General features: G+C 37.7%; 1 protein-coding gene and 1 long non-coding RNA gene across 6 annotated transcripts in view; one reads left to right on the top strand and one right to left on the bottom strand.

The window, feature by feature from the left end:
- The window catches only part of LOC129350713 (uncharacterized), a 41,317-nt gene extending 28,488 nt beyond the window's left edge, over window positions 1-12,829 (bottom strand). Inside the window, exons 1-2 of the long non-coding RNA XR_008604196.1 lie at window positions 12,388-12,829; window positions 10,300-10,357 (exon numbers count right to left, since the gene is read on the bottom strand). This is a non-coding gene — a long non-coding RNA (uncharacterized LOC129350713). The remainder of the gene's footprint in view (window positions 1-10,299; window positions 10,358-12,387) is intronic.
- LOC118470567 (uncharacterized) overlaps window positions 1-22,861 on the top strand; it is a 130,501-nt gene extending 107,640 nt beyond the window's left edge. Inside the window, exons 1-3 of one of the 5 annotated variants that reach the window (XM_055018100.1) lie at window positions 13,120-13,472; window positions 16,616-16,678; window positions 20,272-22,860. In XM_055018100.1, the coding sequence (XP_054874075.1) occupies window positions 20,276-22,021 (1,746 nt within the window). In that variant the 5' untranslated portion in view covers window positions 13,120-13,472; window positions 16,616-16,678; window positions 20,272-20,275 and the 3' untranslated portion in view covers window positions 22,022-22,860. Of the gene's footprint in view, window positions 1-13,119; window positions 13,473-16,615; window positions 16,688-17,406; window positions 17,740-20,271 lie in introns of those variants that run through there. The other 4 variants (XM_055018099.1, XM_035949982.2, XM_055018098.1 and 1 more) reach the window with 4 other exon arrangements.
- The last annotated feature ends 514 nt before the right edge of the window (window positions 22,862-23,375 follow it).

The following is a 23,375-nucleotide window of genomic DNA, read 5'->3' as shown; positions in this document are numbered from 1 at the left end:
TGTCAAAGAATGAGGTGAAATCTGTCTGAAATTACTTGAAAATTGATCTAAAATGACAGAAAAATAGTCTAAAATGACTCAAATGTGTCCAACATAAAGTCAGATTGTGTTCTTAGTGACTACATCATTCTCAGAAATAATCAAAATGAGTCTAAAATGACATAAATCTGGTCAAAAATATTTTTCTAATGTCCCAAATGACTAAAATTTACATAAAATTCATATAATTGGTCCAAAATGTGTCATAATTTAGGTGAAATTCATCCAAAATGACTAAAACTTGTCTAAAATGCAGAAAAATTGTCCAGAATGACCCAAAAGTAGTTCAAAATACGCAAACAGAAGAAAAAAGGTGCAAAAATAACACTTCTATGTGTGACTGTTCTGCTTCTGGACAAGTTTTAGTCATTTTGGGCTCATTTTGGATAAACTCAGGTCATTTTGGACGAATTTCATCTGATTTTTGACACATTTTAGGAATTTTGGATCAGTTTTAGTCATGTGGGACATTTCAAAAAATGTTTTTGACAAGATTTATGTCATTTTAGACTCATTTGAGTCATTTTAGACTTTTCTGTCATTTTGGATCAATTTTGGATAAACTTCAGTCATATTGGACAGATTTCACCTCATTTCTGACACAATTTAGACAAATTTTATGAATTTTAGAAAAGTTCTAGTCATTTTGGACTATATTTAGGTAATTATTGACCGGATTTATGTCACTGTGGACACATTTTGAGTCTAGGTTTGTGACTTTGCAGTGATGTGTGCAGCTAGAAGTAGAACAGTCACACAAGGACGTGTTATTTTTGCACCGTCTTTCTTCTATTTGCACATTTTGGACTAATTTTAGGTCGTTCTGGATCATTTTTATGCATTTTGGAGAAGTTTTAGTCATTTGGAATGGATTTCATTGAATTCTGGACACATTTTAAGAATTTTTTTATGACATCTAGAAAAATATGGTGGGCAAGATTTACGTCATTTTGAGAACTTTGTAGTCATTAAGAACACAGTTTGATTTTATTTTGACCATATTTGAGTCATTTTGGATCAATTTTGGAGAAACTTAAATCATTTTGGATGAATTTCACCTAATTTCAGACACAATTTTGACAAATTTTGGAAAAATTCTAGCCATTTTGGACTGTTTTTGACCAGATTTATGTCATTGTGGACACATTTTGAACCTGGTTTTATGTATTTAAATGATGTGTGCAGCTAGAAGCAGAACAGTCACACAAGGACGTGTTATTTTTGCACTTTCTCTCTTCTATTTGTGTATTTTTTCTTTGTTTTAGATGCGTCCTGCCTCCACATCCAGAGGCCTCATGGTCTCGGGGCTAATTGAAGTCATTCTTCAGTAATATTCCTAAATCAACTGCTTCCTCTTTAGCCCGTTTAGCGGCTAATTGGAAGCATGTGCACCGAACCCAGAGGCTCCCTTTTAACCCCTGACACTTGGAGAATGTGTCTGTCGCAGTCGTTGATTTATTTCTCTTTATTCTCGCATCCAAGAGGGAGAACGTGCAGCTTTCTAATTACGTTTGTCGATGCGATGCTGCTGCTGCTGCTGCTGCTGCTGCTGCTGGGGTTTATCTCAGCGTTTCATGCTGGCAGGAGGAGTTCAGGTCGTGGTTTCTGCTAGAAGAAGTGATGTTTCACCAGGAGAAACAGCAGAAACAAGAGTCTGACTAAAGATTCTGACAGAATCATTATTTCTGTCTGCAGAAAACAATTTCCTGAAACACAAAGGGGTTGTTTTTTATGTGACTTCCTCATCAGGACGAAGACAAATTATCGATAATGTGATTAAGGGACTGTTTTCTACACAAAATTAAAATTTACTGATTTTAAAAAACCTTTCAAGTTGCAAATGTTACTTTAAAGAGGTTTTTTGGCAGAATAATGTTGGATAAACTCAATATTTTGTGCAATTTAACCTAAAATTCTGTATTAGTTGCTTTAAAAGTAAATAAATGTTGAGGTAACTTCATGAAATTAGAAAAAAATTAAGTATTAGTAGAATTAATGAATTTCTTCAAAGCCACCACATGAACAAAAACAAGAAAAATGCAAAAACTACTGAAGAAAATCTAATTGGATTTTTAAAAAAATGTTTCAAACTTTAAAACTTGTGTTCGTAATTAAGGCAATTAAATAATTAATGCACAAAAAGTACCTCAAATAACATGAAAAACGACTTTGTTGAAGAACTTAATTTGATGAGTAATTGCCTCAAAGTCTTAAAATAATTCAAAATCCCTCTTTTTTAGACATGCAAATATCCTTAATTAGATATCAAAAAAGATTTTAAAATGTAAAATTAAGACTAGAAATAATATTTAAATTGCTCAACTATTACTCAGCCACATTTAAAGCTAATTTTGTTATTCTAAGACATATATTCTTTTTTTCAGATATTTTAAAAGTTTTTTTAAACATACGCTGTAAAATTAAAAGTAGAAATAGTATATAAATCAGTCCTATTTATAAGGAATTTAGTTGTTTTAAGATATGCAAATATCTTTTATTAGATATTAAAAATATTTAAAAGCATACAAAGTATGTAAAATTAAAACTAGAAGTAGCATTTAAATTACTCAACCATATTTAGAGCTAATTTTGTTGTCACTAGGAATAGTATTTTAATGATGGAAAATTACATATTTTTAAATATTTCAGTTATTTACAGTAGTTTTTAGCACTTCAGCTGCCAGGATATTTCCATTAATTCTACTGTCTGTCTATGAGAGAATATTCTGAATACACTCAGACTTTAAGAAGCCTTGGAGGGGAAACAACTTGTCCAATTATTTCAAATTTCCTCGTTCTTTTCTTATTTAAATGTTGATCTCAGACCAAACATCTCCCATCTGACTGGTTGAAGCTCATTATGGCCTCGCTGCATTTTAGAGATTCTCTGGACCCGACTGACGTTTTTTTATTCTCCTTCTGCTGCAGCAATCGAAGGTTTTTGGTGTTTATCTGCACACACAGCTTCTCTCTGAACTCCCGTTAATCGTTCATGTCGCTCCTTTTCTGCAGCTCGTTGACAGATTTCAGCAACAACAGACAAAACAAAGCAAACAGAATAATGCTTTCACAGACAAACGTCTCCAGATGTTGGGCAGCAGGTTTACTGAGGTGAACGAAGCTCATCGTCTTCAACCAGGAAACAGGAAACAATGGGAGGACGGAGATTGATTTCCTTTTTCTGATCCATTAAGCTTCACCTCTCCTGGATCCTCTCAAACACCTGCCTCCTGACGGGACATTAGCGCTGTTTTATACATTAGCAAACCCTCCGATGCATCCGTCTGAACACAAAACCACCGTTTCTGTGTAAATCACTGTTTAGAGGAAGATTGTTCCTGTTCTCTGGATCGTCCTCACAGAGAAGTTAAAGGTAAGACGAGGACAGAACAGCAGCTGAATGGAGAAACTCTACGGAATCATCCAAGAATCATCAGACAGAAGATGTTACAAAGCCTTTATAGCAGCAGTTTATACAGAAAAACCAATAAAAACAGATCAAATCTCAATAAGGGTCCTGTTTTCAGATAATTAATGGACCAATCACTCGTCCAGGTTGGACTGAAGCTCAACAGGAGACATGGAAACAGTCTAAATAAACCCTCCTGTTGTCTTCATTTACGGGCACCAAAAAATATTGTTTCCTTGTCTGAAAAAATCCCAAAATTCAGCAAAAAAATTCCACAAATTTCTGAAAATTTGCAAAACCTTCAGGAAGAAAATTCCAACAATTCCTTAAAAGTTTCCCTTAAAGTTTTATTTTAAAATCATTTTGGACTAATTTCCAACTCATCTTGTACAGGCTTTTGTCATTCTGGACAAATTTTAATTGATTTCAAACAATTTTTCAGTCATTCTGGACACATTTATGTCATTCTGGACAAATTTTGAATCATTTTAGACACGTTTCAATCATTTCTGGACACGTTTTGCATCATTTCAGACAAACTGTCAGCTCATTTTGGCGTTTTGAGTCATTTTGGGCAAGTTTGAGGCCATGAAGATTCTCGTGTTCACTCTTGCAGCCATTTTTTGTCATTTTGGACTCATTTTTAACTCAGTCTAGGCCAATTTTTAACGCATTCTGGACCATTTGGACACATTTTTATCAGTCTGGACTAATTGCAGTCATTTCAGACACATTTTAATTATTTTAGACAAGTTTTTGTCATTCTGGACACATTTTTAATTAATTTCAAGCTAAATTTGAGTAATTCTAGACAAATTTCCAGTCATTTTGGACTAATTTTGAGTCATTTCAGACAAGATGTTATTGTTTTGGACCAATTTAAGTCATTTTAGACACATTTCTATTATTCATCTTTGGATACATTTTCAACTCATTTTAGGTCAGTATGGATGCATGAACGTCTCCCATGTTCACTCTTGCTGGCAGTTTTTGTCATCTTGGACTAATTTTCAACTCATTTTAGACAAATTCTTACCCATTTTGGAGTCATTTTCAGCCATTTTATATATGTTTCAATTATTTTGGACAAGTTTTGAGCCATTTTGGACAAATTTTCAATACAATTATTTTAACTGATGTGGGATGTTGAACAGTTGTGAACCAACCCTTTAAAAAATAGCCATAAAAGCCCCTTTTTTTGTTGCACCTTATTGAAAAGCTTTCCCAGACCCTACTTTTACCCAACTGATCTGAAGATTACTTCAACGAGACCCATCTCTGGTCCTAGTCTGGATCTTGCTTCTGAGAAACCACAGTGTTTGCTCAGTAAACATCCTATAGAAATGTCTTGTGACCACTGCTTGTCCATTCCACAGCTATAGTTCTTTTTGTCCATTATTTTTGCACACATAAAACTTATTTACCAACTAAAACCAATTTTCTCCGCCTTTAAACTCCTCCACTAACAACAGTAACTCTCTGTTCAGACGGACAAACACTTGCTTTGCTGAATCTTCACGACGCAAACAAACCAAAGACATCACAAAGTTGACTTCATGATAGTTTCTCAGCAGATCTGAAGCCTCAAATATCAACAAAAACATTATTAGCAACAAACTGGCCTCTCCAGCCGGTCAGTGTGGCGGATAAAGAGGCGTTTGAGCTTCCTGGATGTTTGCTGCTGGGTTTCAAACTGAGGTCACCAGAGAAAGACGTGTGGTTTGATGTCAAAGGTGGCGTTTGTCCACAGCGCCCTCTGCTGAGTGGTGAAGGTACTGCAGATCATTTCCAACGTTCAGGAGCTCAGCTGTGAGATTTATTCAACAACAGGTTGATGCTCACTAATTAGCTTGTTTAAGATAATGAACCAGCCGATTATAACTGACGGATCCCAACTGTGTCGCCTTTGCACAGCTGCTGCAGGAAGATGTTTGGCTTTTTAATGGAACCGGAACGCAAAGTGGCGTTTGAGAGATTAAATCAGGAGTCAGCCACGAATGCAGCACATCAAATTAGACCCGAGTTGTTTTTATTTGGACAATTTTACGGTTGTTTTTAAGTTGTTGTTGTTCTGAACAAATTTGGAGTCATTTCAGACACGTTTCAATTATTTTTGGTCAAGTTTTGAGTCATTTTGGACAAATTTCCAACTCATTTTAGACCCATTTTTGTCATTCTGGACACATTTTATTCAATTTCAAACTAGACTAATTTTAACTCAGTTTAGACAAGCGGTTGTTATTTTGGATGAATTTTGAGTAATTTCAGACACGATTCAATTATTTTTGGACAAGTTTTGAGTTATTTTGGACAAATTTTAATTCAAACTAGATTTGAGTCACTCTGAACAACTTTTGAGTAATTTTGGACAAATTTTCAACTCATTTTGGAGTTTTGAGTCATTTTGGGCAAGTCTGAGTGCATGAAGACTCTTGTGTTCACTATTAGAGGCAATTTTTGTCATTTTGGATTAATTTTTAACCCAGTTTGGACAGATTGTCAACATTTGGGACAAATCTGGAGTCATTTTAGACACGTTACAATCATTTTTGGACAAGTTTTGAGTCATTTTGGACAAATTGTCAACCCATCCTGGACACACTTTTGTCATTCTGGAAAAATTTTTGTTAATTTCAAACTACTTTTGAGTTATTCTGGACAATTTTATTCATTTCATTCATTCATTCATTTTGGGCTAATTTTGAGTCATTTTAAGCACGTTGTTGTTTTGGACAAATTTTGAGTCATTTTAAATGAATTTAAATTGTTTTGGGCAAGTTTTGAGTCATTCTGGACAAGTTTGAGTGCTTAAAAAAATCGTCTTTACTCTTGCAGCCATTTTGGACTTTATCTCAATTTAGACAAATTTTCAACTCATTTTGGACTAATTTTGAGTCACCTTAGACCTGTTTCAGTTATTTTTGGACATGTTTTTGTCATTCTGGACACATTTTAATCAATTTCAAACTAGTTTTGAGTCATATTGGATAATTTTCCAGTTGTTTTCAAGGTGCTATTTTGGACTAATTTTGAGTACTTTTAAACATGTTCCAACTATTTTTGGACAAATTTTGAGTCATTGTGGGGAAATTTTCAGCTTGATTTTGAACACATCTTTTGTCAGTCACAATTTTCCAGTGATGCAGGGGGAATATCAAAATAATCAAAATAATCAAATCAAAATAATATCTGACATTAACGAGCATTTCTAAGATTAGAAAGCTGAAAGGGAAAAGAAAAGCTAATAACCAGAGCACACCCAGACTTCTACTTCAATCTTTCTGGTTAAAAGCAAATTTTATGACAATATGGAAACACTTTTATATTACATAACGTCGGCCGCAGACACGAGAACAAACTGCCGTTAAAAACAAACCAACGCATTGTCTGCAGCCTAAAGTAAGTGATGTTTTCCCATAAACTGCTCAGTGGAGCTATTTCCAGCCTGCTGATGTAAATCTAGTAATTGCTAACAGAGTCCCGTGATGTTATTTTAGTAGCTTTAAGCTCCGAGATGCAGAGATTGGCCATTAAAGTGGAATAAAATGACACCGTTTAATTCGCGCCCATCGACAGGCCTCGTGCTCTGCTAAGTTGAGAGCGTGTTGTGCTGCTTCATGTGTACAGAAATGTGTTTTACAGGGTAATTGAAAGGCTTTTATGTCACAGAATGTTTGAGTCTAAAGCCGGCGCTGATGGATTAAACCCGACTGACAGAGCGATACAAAGAAGGGCACTTCACGGAGGAGACATGAAAGCATTTCTTGGATCTAAAGCGATAACTTTAATCTCGGAGCCAAATTTTCCGCAACAACCTACAGATGGATGAGGCTTATGTGTCATCAGTGCGGCTCTGGCTGATTGTGTTACTGTATTCTGACACAAAATAGACCCGTGTGTGAGTGACAGTTGAATCAAGATGGCAGCCTCTCCAGTGCCATCTAGTTACATTTCCACATTTAATGCGATTAGAGATGAAGTTCTTGCTTTGGGGGGGATGAAACTAAATCTGAAACGAAACGGGGAGAAAGAAACGTTTATCTTACTTTAAAATGAGTTTTTCCGAGCTTTAAATCCAATTCTGTTATTCCGAGGCATCTTGATTATAGTTCTCTGTCTGTACCCAGTTGAGTTTCTATTCATGGCTTTAAAGTCACAATCAAGTTTTCTTTGCCCCCAAACTAAACGAGTCATTTTATATTTAGTATTCGGTGACATTGAGTTGCAATGCAACACCATTTTCCTCGAGAATACAAACTTCAAGTACATTAAAGTTGTTATAATCCATCGAATGCATACTGAAATGAAGATTTCTGCAATTCATTAAGAAAAAAACTGCATTTCTGCACCCAAGATGTTGTTTACTGTTCTGTAGGTGTTCAGGAACCATCTACAAAACTCCAGACAGATGGAAAAAACCTGTTTCTCTTCATGATGTTTGTAAATGTATCATTGATCAGCTGTAGTACCTGGTTGTTCCACCAGGTGGAGTCTCTCGCTGTTTAATACTGTAGAGACCAGAGGAGGCGTCACTCAGACTACAGTTCATGTTGGCATTGTGGGAGTTTAGCTAGCAACGGGCACCATGACTTTGGTGGTTGTTAATGACCTCCGACCAGAGTTTGTGCATTTAAGACAAATGGTGATAGGACTTTATTAATCCCCCATGAGATGACTGCAGTATAAGAGGTTAGTGGAAACATGCAGAAAGTTTAAATAAACAAAAAAAATTTACATAACCAACTGGTACCATGACAAAGACTTCTGTGGTTAAATACCTCCGACCTGCACTATAATGTGTCCACAACAGAAAAGGCTTCAGGTTAGATGATTGTGAAATTATTTAACTTACGGTTTTAAAAGTGCATCCCACCCAACTAGCAATATGTAATGGATATGTTATGGTTCAAAATGTTTTTGTGACCAAAAGTATTACTTTCTGTCTAGGTACTTACAGGTTTATTCCATCAAAATGCTTTCTAACTAACAAGTTATAGATTTAAAAGGTAAATCCACCCCAAGCTGTGCATAGTTCTTTTTTTTGGAGTCTCTCTGGACTGGAAAAGCTAACCGGTCCGGTCACTACGAGCATTTCATGTTAGCAAGTAGAGAGTATTGCAAGAGTTTAGCTAGCAACGGGCACCATGACAAAGACTCTAGTGGTGGTTAATGACCTCCAACCAGAACTCTTACATGCAAGTTGGAAGCAGGTTTAGGGCTGATTTTAGACTGGATATGAACTTGGTTATAGACAGTTTATGAACCAGATTTGTACTTAGTTGCAGTCATGTTCCAGACTGCTTTAGGACTGGATTAAGGCTGATTTTAGGCTTGTACCCAACTTGATTTCCACCTGAATCTATATTGGATTACCAATATAAACCCATAGTAACCGATAAGAAATGACATAAAGAACATGGATCACTGAAAACCAAATGAGGCAGTTAATTGGACTACATGCAGTTCGTGTTGGCAAGTAGAGAGCATTGTGGGAGTTTAGCTAGCCATGGCACCATGACAAAGACTTCTGTGGTACTTAATGATCTTCAACCAGGGCTCCTGTATGCAAGTTGAAAGTTGCTTTAGGACTGCTTTTAAAGTGGTTTTGGACTTAGCTATAGACAGATTCTAAACTAGTTTTGTACTTGGTTTCAATTCCAGACTTGAACTGCTTTAGGACTGGATTGAGGCTAGCTTACGGGTTGATTTTAGACTGAGTCTGGACTTGGTTTCAGTCATGTTCCAGATTGCTTTAAGGCTGGATTGAGGCTAACTGTTGGGCTGATTTTAGACTTGTTCCCAAATAATTGGACTATAAGCAGTTCATGTTAGGAAGTAGAGAACATTGTGGGGAATTTAGCTAGCAACGTGCACCATGACAAGGCTTCTGTGACATTTAATGACCTCTGGACAGAGCTTGTGTTGAATCTAGAATCAATAAGGATGTTTTTATTATGTCCCAATGGTAGAGATATCTGAGCCACCTTTATGGTCCAGACTATGTATCTATTGGCTAAAACAGCTTTACTACCACAGTTCAAATGTTTAGTGTGTTAAAGTTTTATCATCTAACTCATGTTCTCCCCTGACAATCGGACGTAAACAGAGGCTCAGGTTTAGGTTTGATCAGTGAAGAAATGCCTTGATGCCAATCTCTGAGATCAGATTGGGACTCCCTGCATCTAACTATGAAAAAACAGTCCAACTTTTAAATAGACGGAAGTTCCCAGGAGACCAGAGGAAGCCAGAGAGAAGCCAAATCCGCCAACTAACCAAGAAACCGCCATCAGCCCCCATCATTGCTGCACCATGACATCACCCAGCTTCCTTCTCTGGTGTCTGTGGTCTGGACTCCCCATTCTGAAGGTCTAAGCAGGGCTGGGCGACTTAATCCAGTGCTGAGAGACAACAAAATAACGGCGAGGTACTGTAGCTCTCTGCAGCATGTCAGCAGGAATACTCTCCCTCTGCAGAGCTCCGTGATACAACCTGACATTACCAGCTTGGATTGCCCCCAAATTAGACGGAGGTATTTTGCTTTGGCAGCGCTTGCTGCTCCGCAAAAACCCGGACACCATCTAAACTCCAGAAACGTCTCTAATGACAGACATATGGGACCGAAATGTGACCCTGAGCTGCAGATAATCACTGTCATTTAGCGTTAGAGCAAATCAGCGCAGGCCATTAACACTCAGACCCAAGCGGCGCTAAAAGATCCCTTTGGTTAATATGACTGCAGAGGCAGGAACCTAAAATACATGCGTTTAAAGCTGCGACCGATGGTTTTACTGCCTCCATCCAGGACAAACAACAGACACATTAGTGTAATTCACTTCATACTTTATACTTACAGTTCCTGCCTCTTGGTCATTTTGTTGTCAACCCATAGATCAAATCCACATTGGGTATCTGAAAGAGAAAAGAGAAATTTAGAACTGAAAAGTTTATCAATGAATGAATGAGAAATTCCAGATTTAAGGACAGAAGATGTTTGATTTGTGATATAAAAGTGACATGATGGAAGTGTCAGATATGAGAATTTGCTTCTTACATGATAACAAAACAAAGTTGAAGACGTCAGTTTGGGTTCTGGAAGCTACGACAGATACTTTTCATCATTTTCTGACCTTTAAATGACCAAATATTTATTCAGTTAATTGAGAAAACAGATTAATAAGCTAAGAAAACAGTCATTCCGTGCAGCTCTACTGATATTGTCACTGCTTTGTCTTATACAAACAGCCGTCCAAACACCAGCTATAGGAACACGTTGACTTAAATCAGTGTGAAGTTTGGATTATACCTCGAACATGTAGCTGTTGTTTTACTTTTCTAAGCTGTGACCCGTTTTTCTAGAATATAGTAATATTTTTTTCTTGTTAGGAATCTTGTATTCCAACTTCCTGACAGATTTTAATGGTACTGCTAGTCTTACCAATACTACATTCTGTACTTAAACTGGAACTTGTTGATATTTTCAGGGGGAAAAAATGAGAACAGATTTGACATCGTGATATATTTTAAAAAATGGTAAATTCCTCTCTCTTTAGCGTTAATTTCTTCACTTTGAATTAAAAATAAGCTTTTCGGCAGTATTTTTTACTTAATATCAGAGTACTTCTTTTACGTCTGCAAACATTCAGTTAGAGAAAAGATAAAAACAAAGCGAGAAAACAGTTTAAAAGGTTTAATGTAGTAAACTGGTTAATTCAAACATGACGAAGTCCAAGATGTTTGAATGTTTTACCTCCAAGTTTACTTAAACATCTGACATCTTATGATTCTTACCCTGTGACACTTTTCTCTCACTATTAAATTGTCTTCACTCTAATCACAGGCTGAAGGATTAATTATTGCCACTAATTACTCTGTGCTTCTCCTCCTACAAATACTTCATGACAAAACCAGTCAATTAACAAGTCAGAGCTGCTTCTGAAATCTTTTGTGACTTTTGGGCCTTTAAAGTAACTTTAAACCTTCATTTTATAAAAAAAATAATAATAAAGTAGGATAAAAGTGGTAGCTATGACTGAGACTGACCTGAACTCATTAAATGCAGTGTCACCTTAGACCAGTGGTTCTCAACTGGTCTGGGCCTGGGACCCACCATAAAACTGAAATGACAAGTCGTGACCCAAACAATATTTCTCCAAAAATCAACAATTTATTGATTGAGCGTTCGAAGACAAAACTTTTAAACCTGAACTCAAGTACTTCACAACAACTCAAAATCAAGCAGCAATACTAATTCAAGTACTGAGGACTTTGAAACAAGTAGAACAATAGCCTCAAGTAGTTCTCAGGATATATAAAAGTGCATTTTTTTTCTACAAAAAAAGTGCAATTCAACAAAACCAGTAGCTTCTCATAATACTGCACAAGTCTGCAACATTGCTGTTGTAGCTGGAGAAACTATGTATAGAAATATGTGCAAAAGAGTCCAAAACATGAAAACTGATGAAGTGCATTCAACAAATTATTAAAGTGAAGAAATGCTTAATGTTCTGATCAATCTCAAAATGGTAACACAATAAAACATTTTCCAAAGGGCTTAACTATATTTGAAAGCCAATATTTGGGGAAAAAAATAGTGTGCAATATTGAAAGAAAAGTGTGTTTTTAAGCACTTACAAATAAACAAAAGTCACAAGTCACAATAAAAGTACTGCAGAACTACATGAAGTTCTAATGGCTTAGCTGAGGATGCTTTTTGGCCTTTACAAGAGTCTCAAAATCTGGCTGTATGCATGATAAAGCAACTCTGAGGTCATGCTCAATGTTCAGTTTATTTCGGTATTTTGTTTCAGCTGAACAAGAGCTGAGAAGCCGCATTCACAGAGGTATGTGGTGCTGAATGGTAGGAGGATTTTTACAGCTCGACTAGCAATGGAGGGATACTCTCTCATCACATCGTTGCACCAGAACTGGGAAAGGCTTACCTCTGTGAATTTCTTTCTGAGAGTGCGGTCACATGATAGCTCCACCAGCTGACATTCATCGCTGCTAGGCAACGTGATGCTTTCCATGTTTATTCCAAACGGGTCGCGCACCCAGTCGTCCTCGGGTTGTTTATCGGGAAAGTAGTCGCTAAACCGCTCGAAAAGTTTATTCATGCTTCATGCTTTCACTTGCCAGTACCTCACAACACAAAATACACTGAGGCTTTTGGACTCCTTTGTCTTCGATGTAGGAAAATCCATATTTAATGTACTCGCTGTCGTACTTGCGTTTAGCCATGCTGCTGTTGCTATGAAAACATGCAGTTTCTTCTACAGTAATACGAGTGTCCTCACCGGTCGCTGCTGACACGACGACCCCCTGCGGGTGCGGAGGGGAACTACAATGACTCGCCACTAAATTGGATTATCTTTATTTTTCTCTCTTTTTATAAAAAGGCTCGCGACCCACCAAAAACAGCCTCAACCCACCAGTTGAGAAACACTGCCTTAGACTCAACAAAATCCACAAATCAGAGCATTTTTCACCACCAAAACCTGTATTTTTAACACTATTTTTCACTTTACTCTTCATACTGAACACTTTTATCTTCTTACCTAACGTAGTTCCTCTCCAGCTGCTCAGCAAACTGACATTTAACAGGTTTATCATCAAACATTTCGTCTTTCTTCGCTTTGCTTCGCCTCTTTACAACGTCCACAGTCGAAGCTAAACATTTTTGGCCCATGCGAGCTTCCGTACCGGAGCGTCAGGTTCCAGGAGGTGGCTTCGCTCTCACAACAAACAGCGCCGTTTTCTCACTAAACTATGAACTATTTTACAAACTCTCTCGGTAAATCGTGCCGCAAAACGGGACGCTTTCAATGTGAAAACAGTCCAGTAACCGGTCAAAGTTTGCTACCGGGACAATTTTTACTTTTTTCGTTTTATTTGATGAAGATTCGAGCAAGCTAACAAAGTTAGCCACAGCAGCTAACAGATGTTCAGGAACTTTATTTGGATGAAAATGTATTTTAATCGACTTTAAATGTGGTTTCAGACCGTTTAGAGGAAGTAAAACATACAGGTGAGTGATTTATTTAACTTGTATTTGTTCGTGTAATGTGCTGGCTTTAATTTTAGGTCTATAGGGACACATAGGTAAACAATAAATCACAAATCTGATCATATTTTATACCTCATGTATATAAAATGCCAATAATCCTGAATTTAATGTTAATAACTGTATTTATTCCCGTTATTGGAATCTGCACTGGACTTTCGGTTCACATCAAACATGCTCATTTACACATATTTAAAGCTGTACATAGTAAACACTCATTTTCCTGATTGATTTTGCTGCATTTAAAAAAAAAAAAAAAAAAAAAGTTTTTTCTGTAAGCAAAAAATCTTAGTTTGTGTTTTCATACTGGCAGAATAAAGCTAATTTAGATCAGGGTTTCTGCAGGGCATTAAAAAGCATTAATAGTCATTACATTGATTTTGTGAAAATTAAGGCCTTAAATGGCATTAAAACCATCAAACTTGATTGTTAGTGACATTAAAAATTCTTTCTGCAGTTTTTAAGAAAAATAGTTGATTATAATAATTTGTAATTATAGACTGCGATTGGTCAGATATGTGCAGCTGCATAAACATGTCGAAGCATTGCGAGTTGCTAAAAACTGCATGTTTTTAAAGTGGCCGGCAGACTGGACCAGGTGGAGGAGAGCTGGGAAATGGGGAAATGCAAATTCCACCAAAAATGGCCAGAAAACATGGAATTCAGAGAATGACTACAGCCTATGGTGGTCAGGGCTGGTTTCTGGATTCAGAAATAGTGAAATGTAGGGACAGTTTTCATAGAAAAATCATCTTTTACAAAAAAACAAACCTGTGTAATTTGATGTGTTCACGGTCGTGGCATTAAAATTTTTTTACAGTATAGCATTAAAATGGCATTAAAAAGCTTAAAATTTGACTGATTTCTGCAGAAACCTTGTAGATTCTAATAAACAGAATTTTCCTTAGTAGCTGTTTTCCATTGACTAAACTGGTTTTACATCTGTTGTAGTTTCATCCAAAGCAAGTTAAAGTATGTACTGAATATTATGTGTTCTGTACAATCTGGAAATGTAGTTTTGACTGTTGACAAACCCAATAAGCAGATCCTCTTGTATCGTCACAGTTATTCTCAACTTCCGGGTCGAGATCCTAAAATAAAGTCCCAAGATAAAAGATAAGATACATGAAATTCAAATGTTTCGTCAAATTTTCCTTTTTCCAGGATACTCTTGCATCTTAAAATCAATGAAAAGCTTTAGAATAAAGTTTTAAACTCGCCAGTTATCAACCAGTTTTTGTTCCTGATGTTCAGATATTTTCAGCGCTGCTTGCTTTACTAAACTCTACAGTCTTTTATGCAGCTCTGATAGCTTTTTCTGTCACCATCAGTATTTATCTGACTAGTGACAACCACTGTTCCCTCTAAGCTGCGCACTGCTGACATGGTCTCTGCGCACAGAAAATCTGCGCTGCGCACAAAAAAAAAATCCAACCTAAATTGTAAATAAAATAAACACGTAACAATTCATTCTGTGCTATTTTTCAATGTGAGTCAGTGAGTGACTGGTGACTGGCTGCTGCAGCCAATGATGCGATTCACATATGTATTTACCATAGACTGTATATAATGGTATTTACGCTGCTAATCAACGTCAGGCGTCCTTATGTGCAGCCACCGTTGTTCTCATAGATATGAATGAGTAGATAGGACACGCCCCTTTGAGCTGCGTGCTACAGCGAGGCTAAGCTAGTGGGGGCAAAGTTTCAGTGCATTCCGTTGATGTAGACGGCGTGAAAACGGAAACAACAAGTATGCTGGCTCACTGTGCTGCATACAGTTACACACTACGTCGTACGATTGAGACAAGGAAACTTGGAATGACTTTTCATAGGTAAGAATAGTTTTTGAAGAACAACCAGAGTAGCATGGTATGTCTGTTAGAAAACATCATAGTACAGCCTTTGTACTAGCCTTTAATAGATTTAAACATTAAATTACATTAAATTATATTAAACAGACAAAATATTGAATGAGACAATTCAACACGATACAATACATGTCATTATGAAATTAAACAAAATTTTAAAATACAAATATTCAAAATTACAGATAAAATATTTTCCAGAATTAAACATTTAAAAGATACAATTCAACAAGAAGAATGTTAAACATTTTAAAAAATGCAAAACATTTAATTGAATCATTAAACCCTTAAAAAGACAAAACATTTCATTAAAAAATTTAATGTTCAATTAGAAAATTACATCTTAAAGACAATAAAACTTCAAATAGGAATTAAACAGAAAATACAATAAAGCATTTAAAAACAAAATTAAACATTAAAAGGTGATATATGTATATATAATTTAATTGTATTTAATATATAACTCTATTAAACAGACAAAATATTGAATTAGATAATTCAACACGATACAATACATGTCATTATGAAATTAAACAAAATTTTAAAATACAAATATTCAAAATTACAGATAAAATATTTTCCAGAATTAAACATTTAAAAAATACAATTCAACAAGAAGAATGTTAAACATTTTAAAAAATACAAAACATTTAATTAGATTGTTAAACCTTTAAAAAAGACAAAACATTTCATTAAAAAATTTAATGTTTAATTAGAAAATTACATCTTAAATTTCTTAAATCTTTTTAATAATAAAACTTTTAAAGAGTTTTGTATTAATTTTTTTCATTTGATTTAATTGCTTTTTGTTATGTAGTTTATTTCTTTAATCTTCTTTTTCTGTCAAGATTTTAACCCCAACCTTAAAAATGAAATAAACCCTTAAATCACAATGAAAATACTTCTGTTGTCACAATCATGAGTTAGTCAATTATTCAGTTTATCAATTCAACTTTATTTGTTTAGCACCTTTTACACAGATGACAAAACTAAACAAGCAAAGAGAAAAAAACTATGATTAAAACTCAAAAACATTAAAAAAAAAAAAAATTAAACATGGTAATAAAATCTGTTGTGTCCAGGGGATGGAGGGAGTTTATTGAAGTCTTCTTGGGCTCACATGGGAAATCATTTAACATATAAACTTGATATTCAGTCTAAGGAAACTGCAGAGTGACAGAAGAACCAACAATATCTCCTGTTTTCTCCTTTAATGAGTCGACTCTTCTTGTGCTTTCAGACCAAAGAACTACAGACTCTTCACAACCTGCTCAAACTCTTGGTACAGGACCTCACCACACGGGTCAAGAAGGTTTCCGTCTCATTTCTACTCTGAAGCTCACCTTCTCCTGCTCAAACTGCTGACAAATGTTTCTGCTGCTCTAAAGTCTGGCCTCCAGAACTTCCTAAAAACTCTCAAAGTCTCTTCTGCTGCAGGTTGCTTTGTAGAACTGTTCCAGAAAACCTCACTAAACCACATGGAGGAGCCTCAAGATAGTCGTCCAAATGAAACCATACAAAAACCAAACTAGCACAACCCAAACACTAAAGTCTCCTGCAGCCTACCAGAGAACCTCTGAGAACAGAGAATCAGGACAGGAACTCTTACCTTCTGGACAACCAACGTTGGTTCTCAAACAAGAATACAGAATGTGTCTGACCAAAAACCTCTGAAGACTCACTACAGCCAAGATAAAGACACAACTCAGCTGCACCAAATCCACTAATCACTGCACACATTAGCACCATGTGCTAACTGTGGCTAAAGAACCACATTTACCAAGACAACTATCCAGTACAAAGCCCTAAAACACACCAAGAAACACATTAAAGATGATTTTACTGCTGGAAGCTGCAAGCCAACGCCTAAAGAACAAACTAAAGCAATGGAGCCAAACCCGTTCAGTGGTGAAGAGAAGCAGAGGAAATGTTTGTCTGCAGCTAAATAAAGCAGGAAGACACTGAGCTGCTCAGGTGTTCCTGATAACACCAAGCAGCCACCTGACAGCCAATAGCACAGCCACCTGGACAGCCAATAGGAACACAGCTTACTGGAAGTCCAGAGGGCTGGCTTAGTGAAGGAAATTTAGTTTAAAGTTGAAGCAGAAAGTTAACAAAGAAAGTTGAAAACCACCTTCTGATACCTGAAATCTCTGAGTTTTCACACAAAGAACACCTGAACATGTCAAACTGGTTCCATAGTAGAACCATCATTGTAAAAACGTCATAGTATGGTGTGTTGCTCAAAAAACATTAGGACCCGGCTGTCAGGGGACAAACATGTAAGAAACATGAGAACAGAGAGAACCCAACCAGTAGGTCACAGTTTACATCATCCCCCAGTCATCTCCTGAAGTCCATATGGTGAGAGACATCAGTATCTGGTTGTTATTTTACCAGAGGATGCTTATAATCATGCTGATGTGGTCTGTACTCTACAGTATTTTAGTGACTCAATAAATGCCTAAGTTGTTTTTTTTAAATGCTTTTTAGTTTTTAATAAACATTTAACAGCCTATATGTAATCAATAAATGGCCTTTGCCTATCTTAAGAAAAATTCACTCAGAACTCTGATATGTTAACAGTACTAAATAAATCAATAAATACATGCATACACACAAAAATAAGTTAATACATTAACTGTGTTAAGATAAGATTTAGATTTTTAAAAAAGTTGTTTATGTTTTTGCAGAATCCAGTATTGCTCACTGGTTGGTCATTACATTTTGTTAGTTTGATTTCACTGTTTAAAATGATGCCACCTCTTTTCAGACAGAACCTGTGATAATAAAACAATACAAAATTTTTAGTTCCGTGTTAATAAAGCACTTAAAGCTTTAAGTATGGCTAAATGCTTTTTTCAAAATTAAATATATCACTCCTTAGGTGGTAGTGGCCCCAAGTTCAGTAAAGTTGGAAAGATATTCACAGATTCAGACTTCCAGCATCAATAACTCATTAGATATAGGTTGTCAAAACATAAACGGTGCCTCTTTCCCATTGTTGCAAGGCAGACAATGTGCTACAAGCCCAGTTTTATCAAAAGTAGCTGTCTTTCAAGCTACAGGAATAACATTGGTGTCTATGGAGTGAACAGGGTCCGTCTGCAATTTGCAAAACCACTGCAACAGTAAAGAGAGACAAATATTCAATAACTTCACTCTTACACATTGTAGTATCACTAAAATCACTGCAGCCTTCAACTGGCTCCTGTTGACAAAGTGTTTTAACAGAAATGTAAATGCTGTAATTTGATTCTTTTAATGAACCATGTAACTTGAATGGATGTGATGCTGGTGTGACCACAGTGCACACGTCTGATGTTGCTCACAGTGGTCCAAGGGACGCTCAGGGAGTTTGTGTGTTTGCTTAGACTCAGGAAAAATTACAGGGAACATTGGTGACAAGTAATAATCTCCTATCAACACTGACGAATAAATAGTGAAAAGTCCTCCTTTAACTGAACATGTTTAAAATGTCAAAGTTTTGGGTTATTGTAATTTTTGACAGCAAGATTTTCAGTTTTTCTGCAAATGTATATCAAAACCCAAAACAAAACATATTGATCAACCCCTAAATGGAGATATGCAACCTGCGATGAGGATTGTTTTGAGGTGTTACAAGCAAAAACATTCAAGAGCAACTGTCTCTTATATATTTATCTATGTTCTTTAAAGACAAAAAGGGAGCAGCCAATTAAGAAGAAGTTTGAATCAAATCTGTCGCTTTAAAGTGTCTTTATCTATGTCCTAAGTTCCAAACTAACAGACCTTTCTCCACTGATTTTGACTCCATTCATCACCAACAAGTGAATTTTCAGTTTTCAAATTTTCACTGATTTATTTGGAGCATTTTAATGTCTTTGTTTCAGATGTGAGACTTAAGATGTCGGCCGATATGTTTTTTTTTTTTTTTTTAAGGCAGATAACTGTAGAAAAAACACGAAGTCCCACACAAAACTAAATCGAAAAGCCTTTGTTTATGAAGTTTCACATCTGCTTAATTAAAAAAGAAAACTTTCTCAGCATTTATCCTTCAGTGTTGTTTCTGGTGATGCAGAACTGTGGGTTGAAATTGTTTTCAAATTAATTAATGTCACAGTCTGTAACAACGTCTGTGTGTGTGTTTAACGCATTCAGTCGGATGCCAGTTTATTAAGAACAGCTAATCTGATCACAGAGCTTCAGTTATTCCAACTACAGGGTTGTGTAGTTTGTTGTGCTTTAGATTTTTATTTAGGGTTAGTTAAAAAAGGTAAACGTAAGACTCACTTTGTGAACAGAACACCAAGATATTAGTCCATGACTAATGTTGTAGCTAATGCTAATGCTGACCCTAATGCTAATGCTAGGTTAGCAGGTCCTGCCAAAAAGTGGTTCTGTTCAAGTGTAAATTAAAAAGGCAAAAGTAAGACTCATTTTGTCAACAAAACACTAAGATGTTAGTCCATGACTAATGTTGTAGCTAATGCTAGGTTAGCGGTACCTGCAAAAAAGTGATTCTGTTCAATTATAAATTAAAAAGGCAAAAATAAAACTGATTTTGTCAACAAAACACTAAGATATTAGTCCATGACTAATGTAGCTAATGCTAATGCTGACCCTAATGCTAATGCTAGGTTAGCAGGTCCTGCCAAAAAGTGGTTCTGTTCAAGTGTAAATTAAAAAGGCAAAAGTAAGACTCATTTTGTCAACAAAACACGAAGATATTTGTCAATGACTTATGTTGTAGCTAATGCTAATGCTAGGTTAGCGATACCTGCAAAAGAAGTGGTTCTGTTCAGTTACAAATTAAAAAGGCAGAAGTCAGGGTTATGGTTAGGGTGCAGACATTAGAAGTGGACTGTTTTTGAATGCAGTTGTAGTTAATCTGCTGTTTTTCTTTCCTGGTTGCAGGACGATGCCACGCCTGCAGTCCGGCGTGTGGAAACATTTCACGCCGGCCATTAAAGATGGAAGAGAAACCTTCATGTGCAACTACTGTCTGAGGACCTACACCAAGAACGCCACCAAGATGCAGATGCATTTGGACAAATGTAAGGAGTTTTCTGTGGTTTCTCAGCGGTCTCCAGGTCCAGAAGTAAGCTCCTCGGCCTCCATCCCGGTTCCATCCTACTCCTTCCTGCCGGCGGCCTCGTCTGGGGGACAGTTTCTCATCGATTCGGTGGATCAGCAGAGCCAGGCGCTGGCTGACGAGTGTCTGGCGAGGGCCGTGTTCGCCTCGTCCTCAACGCTCAGCCTCATGGACAACATCTACTGGAAGCGATTCTTGGGCATCCTGCGGCCGGCGTACTGCCCCCCGACCCCCGAGGCTCTGTCCACCCACCTGCTGGACGACGAGTACCACCGAGTGAGGAGCCTGGTCCATGAGGCCGTCAGGAAGGCCGACTGCGTCTCCATCATCTGCAGCGGCTGGTCCGGCGCTGAAGAAACAGGAACTGTCATTTATGTTGTCGCCACTCCTGCTCCGCTCTTCTACAAAAGCAGCAAGACGAAGGAGTTCTCAGCCGAGGAGCTGAAAGACGTCATCAGCAAAGTCGGACCTCAGAAGGTTTTTGCCGTCGTCACCGATGACTCACCGGAGATGACCTCGGCGTGGCTCCAGGTAGAGGAAGCGTTTCCTCACATATCGGCCGTCGGCTGCTCTGCTGCTGCCGTCCGCCGGCTGTTTGATGACATCATGAAGCAGCCATCTATGATGTCACTGTGCAGCCGAGCTGAGCAGGTGTTCAGGTGTTTAAGAGAGCAGAACATACCAGCTGAGACCTCCAGAAGTTGGAAAACTACCAAACTAAGAAACCAATCTAACGGGCTGGAGCTGCCTGACTGGACTGATGTGGTGAACCTGCTCAGCTGCCTGCTGGAGGATCAGAATCATCTCCAGAACCTGGCCCACACGCTGAACGTGGAACCTTCCATCAGGTCAACTCTGCAGGACGAAGACTTCTGGAAAAGTCTGAGCAGCAGCAGAAACCTTCTCTACCTGGTCGGGAGTCATCTGGACTTCGTGAGAAGAGAAGATGCCGTTCTGTCTGGGGTTGTCGACATGTTCGGTCAGTTACGATACGCGGTCGGACCGACTCTTTCCGGGTCGGTGCTGCTCAGCGGCGAGCAGGAAGCCGTCATGGCGTCGCTGGACCGATGTGAGGAGTTCTGCGTGAAGCCGATCCACGTCGCGGCGTTCATGTTGGATCCAAGGCATGCCGGACAGCAGACGCTCTCCGTAGAGCAGGTCAGCGGCGCCTACAGCCTCATCTCCACGCTGTCGCAGCACCTGGACCTGGACGAGGGGAAAGTTCTGGGCAGCTTTGCTCGTTTCTCGGCTAGACAGGGCCTCTGGAGGGGATCCGGGATCTGGAGTTCCTGTCAGCATGTATCTCCATCCACCTGGTGGAAAGGACTGTGTTCCTCTGAGCTGCTGTCTGCCATCGCATTCGCTGTTCTCCAGATCCCCCCGACCACGGCGGCCTGCGATCGCCTGCGGTCGCATTTCTGTAGCGCTAAAACAGAAACTTTGATCTCAGCTGAAAGGTTGCACAAACTGGTGGCCGTTCAGACGAATCTGAACCTTTTAGAGCCGCTGGAGAGTGAAGAAGAAGAGAAGAAGGTTTTATGTCAGTCTGAGACTAAATGTGAACCCATGTAGAGAAAAACTGCCTGAAATTGCACTTTCCCACCAGCACCTACTCGGTTCGGTTTGTGAGGTTTTCCATCAGGACGTAGTACCTGGTAGCAGCTACTGTTTTAGTACCTACTCGGCCAGGGTTCCCAGCGAGCTGAGTGGAGCCGATAATGTGACGTCTATGGAGTGCAGGCCACTGATTGGACAGGAAGTGATGACACACCGGAGCAACTCCTTCACGAAAACCGAACTTGCCATTTAAAAAACAAAAAAACAAACTGGCAACAGCAATGGTGTGCATTGCTCTTCATGGAACTGAGAAAATCTGACAAAAAGCCACAGACTGAGCAGCAGGTGTACCATGGCCTCCATGTCCTCCATCGTTGTGTTGCACACAAATGACTTTAAGGGACTTCTGGGCCGCCGTGCTACGATATCTCCACGCATGATCAGGTGGTGCTCAGTGTAATGGAAAACCACCTAAACCGAGTAGAGCCGAGGAGGTCCTAGTGGAAAAGCACCTAAAATGAACAAAATCCAGTTTATTAGATCAAATGTAGAGTTTGTAAATCAACTTTTTATAGTCACAACGTGACACTTTAACACACTAGCAGTCTTTGTTCGAACATTTGTTTACATGGTGTAAATAAAACGGTTGTTTACCCAAAAGTTCTCCTTCTTCTTCTCTACAGACACACGTTTGGGAGGTGATGAATGTCGGTTCTTATGATTTGATTTTGAAATTTAAAAGTTGTTGAATATCTAACTTTGTATTTGATTTGAACTGTGATTTTTTTTTTAACACTGAGGTCGAAGCACTGAATTTTGCCTGCTGAATTTGAACATCTTGAATTTTTACACCTGAAATTTAGATTCTGAATGTGTGAGCCCTGAAAAACAAAATAGTTGTATTCAGACACACGATTTCGTTAGTTAGAAATTCAACAGTTTTTAAACTTCGGCAGAGACTAGTGAGACTGATTTGCTTCCATATTTGGATTAAACACACTAAATAACATCATTTTGATTAATAATGTGTATTTTTATCCCTTTTTCCAGCCAGATTTACTGTTTTTCCTGTTTCCAGTCTTTATGGTAAGCTAACTAGCTTCTAGGTGCAGAACGCTGATTTTCTTCCAATATCTGCTGTTAAATAAAATGGAAAAGATCCAAGTTTACCACTTCACCAAAGATTTAAAGAAGTAAAATTCAGCCTCAAGGTCTTGACAGAGTTTAGAATCATGAACACAAAAATTCTACTTTTTTTTCCACAGAAACACACTTTTGGGAGGTGATGCATGTTTTATTTGGAAACTAAGATTTATCCTTATAATGTAGTTGGTAGTTTAGCAGCGAAAAATACGGTTCTAATAGAGAT

This window comes from Amphiprion ocellaris, chromosome 15 (assembly GCF_022539595.1).
Source record: "Amphiprion ocellaris isolate individual 3 ecotype Okinawa chromosome 15, ASM2253959v1, whole genome shotgun sequence".
Classification (NCBI taxonomy): domain Eukaryota; kingdom Metazoa; phylum Chordata; class Actinopteri; family Pomacentridae; genus Amphiprion; species Amphiprion ocellaris.
The sequence above is the reverse complement of the archived record's forward strand: the minus strand, read 5'-3'. Positions and strand labels throughout refer to the sequence as shown.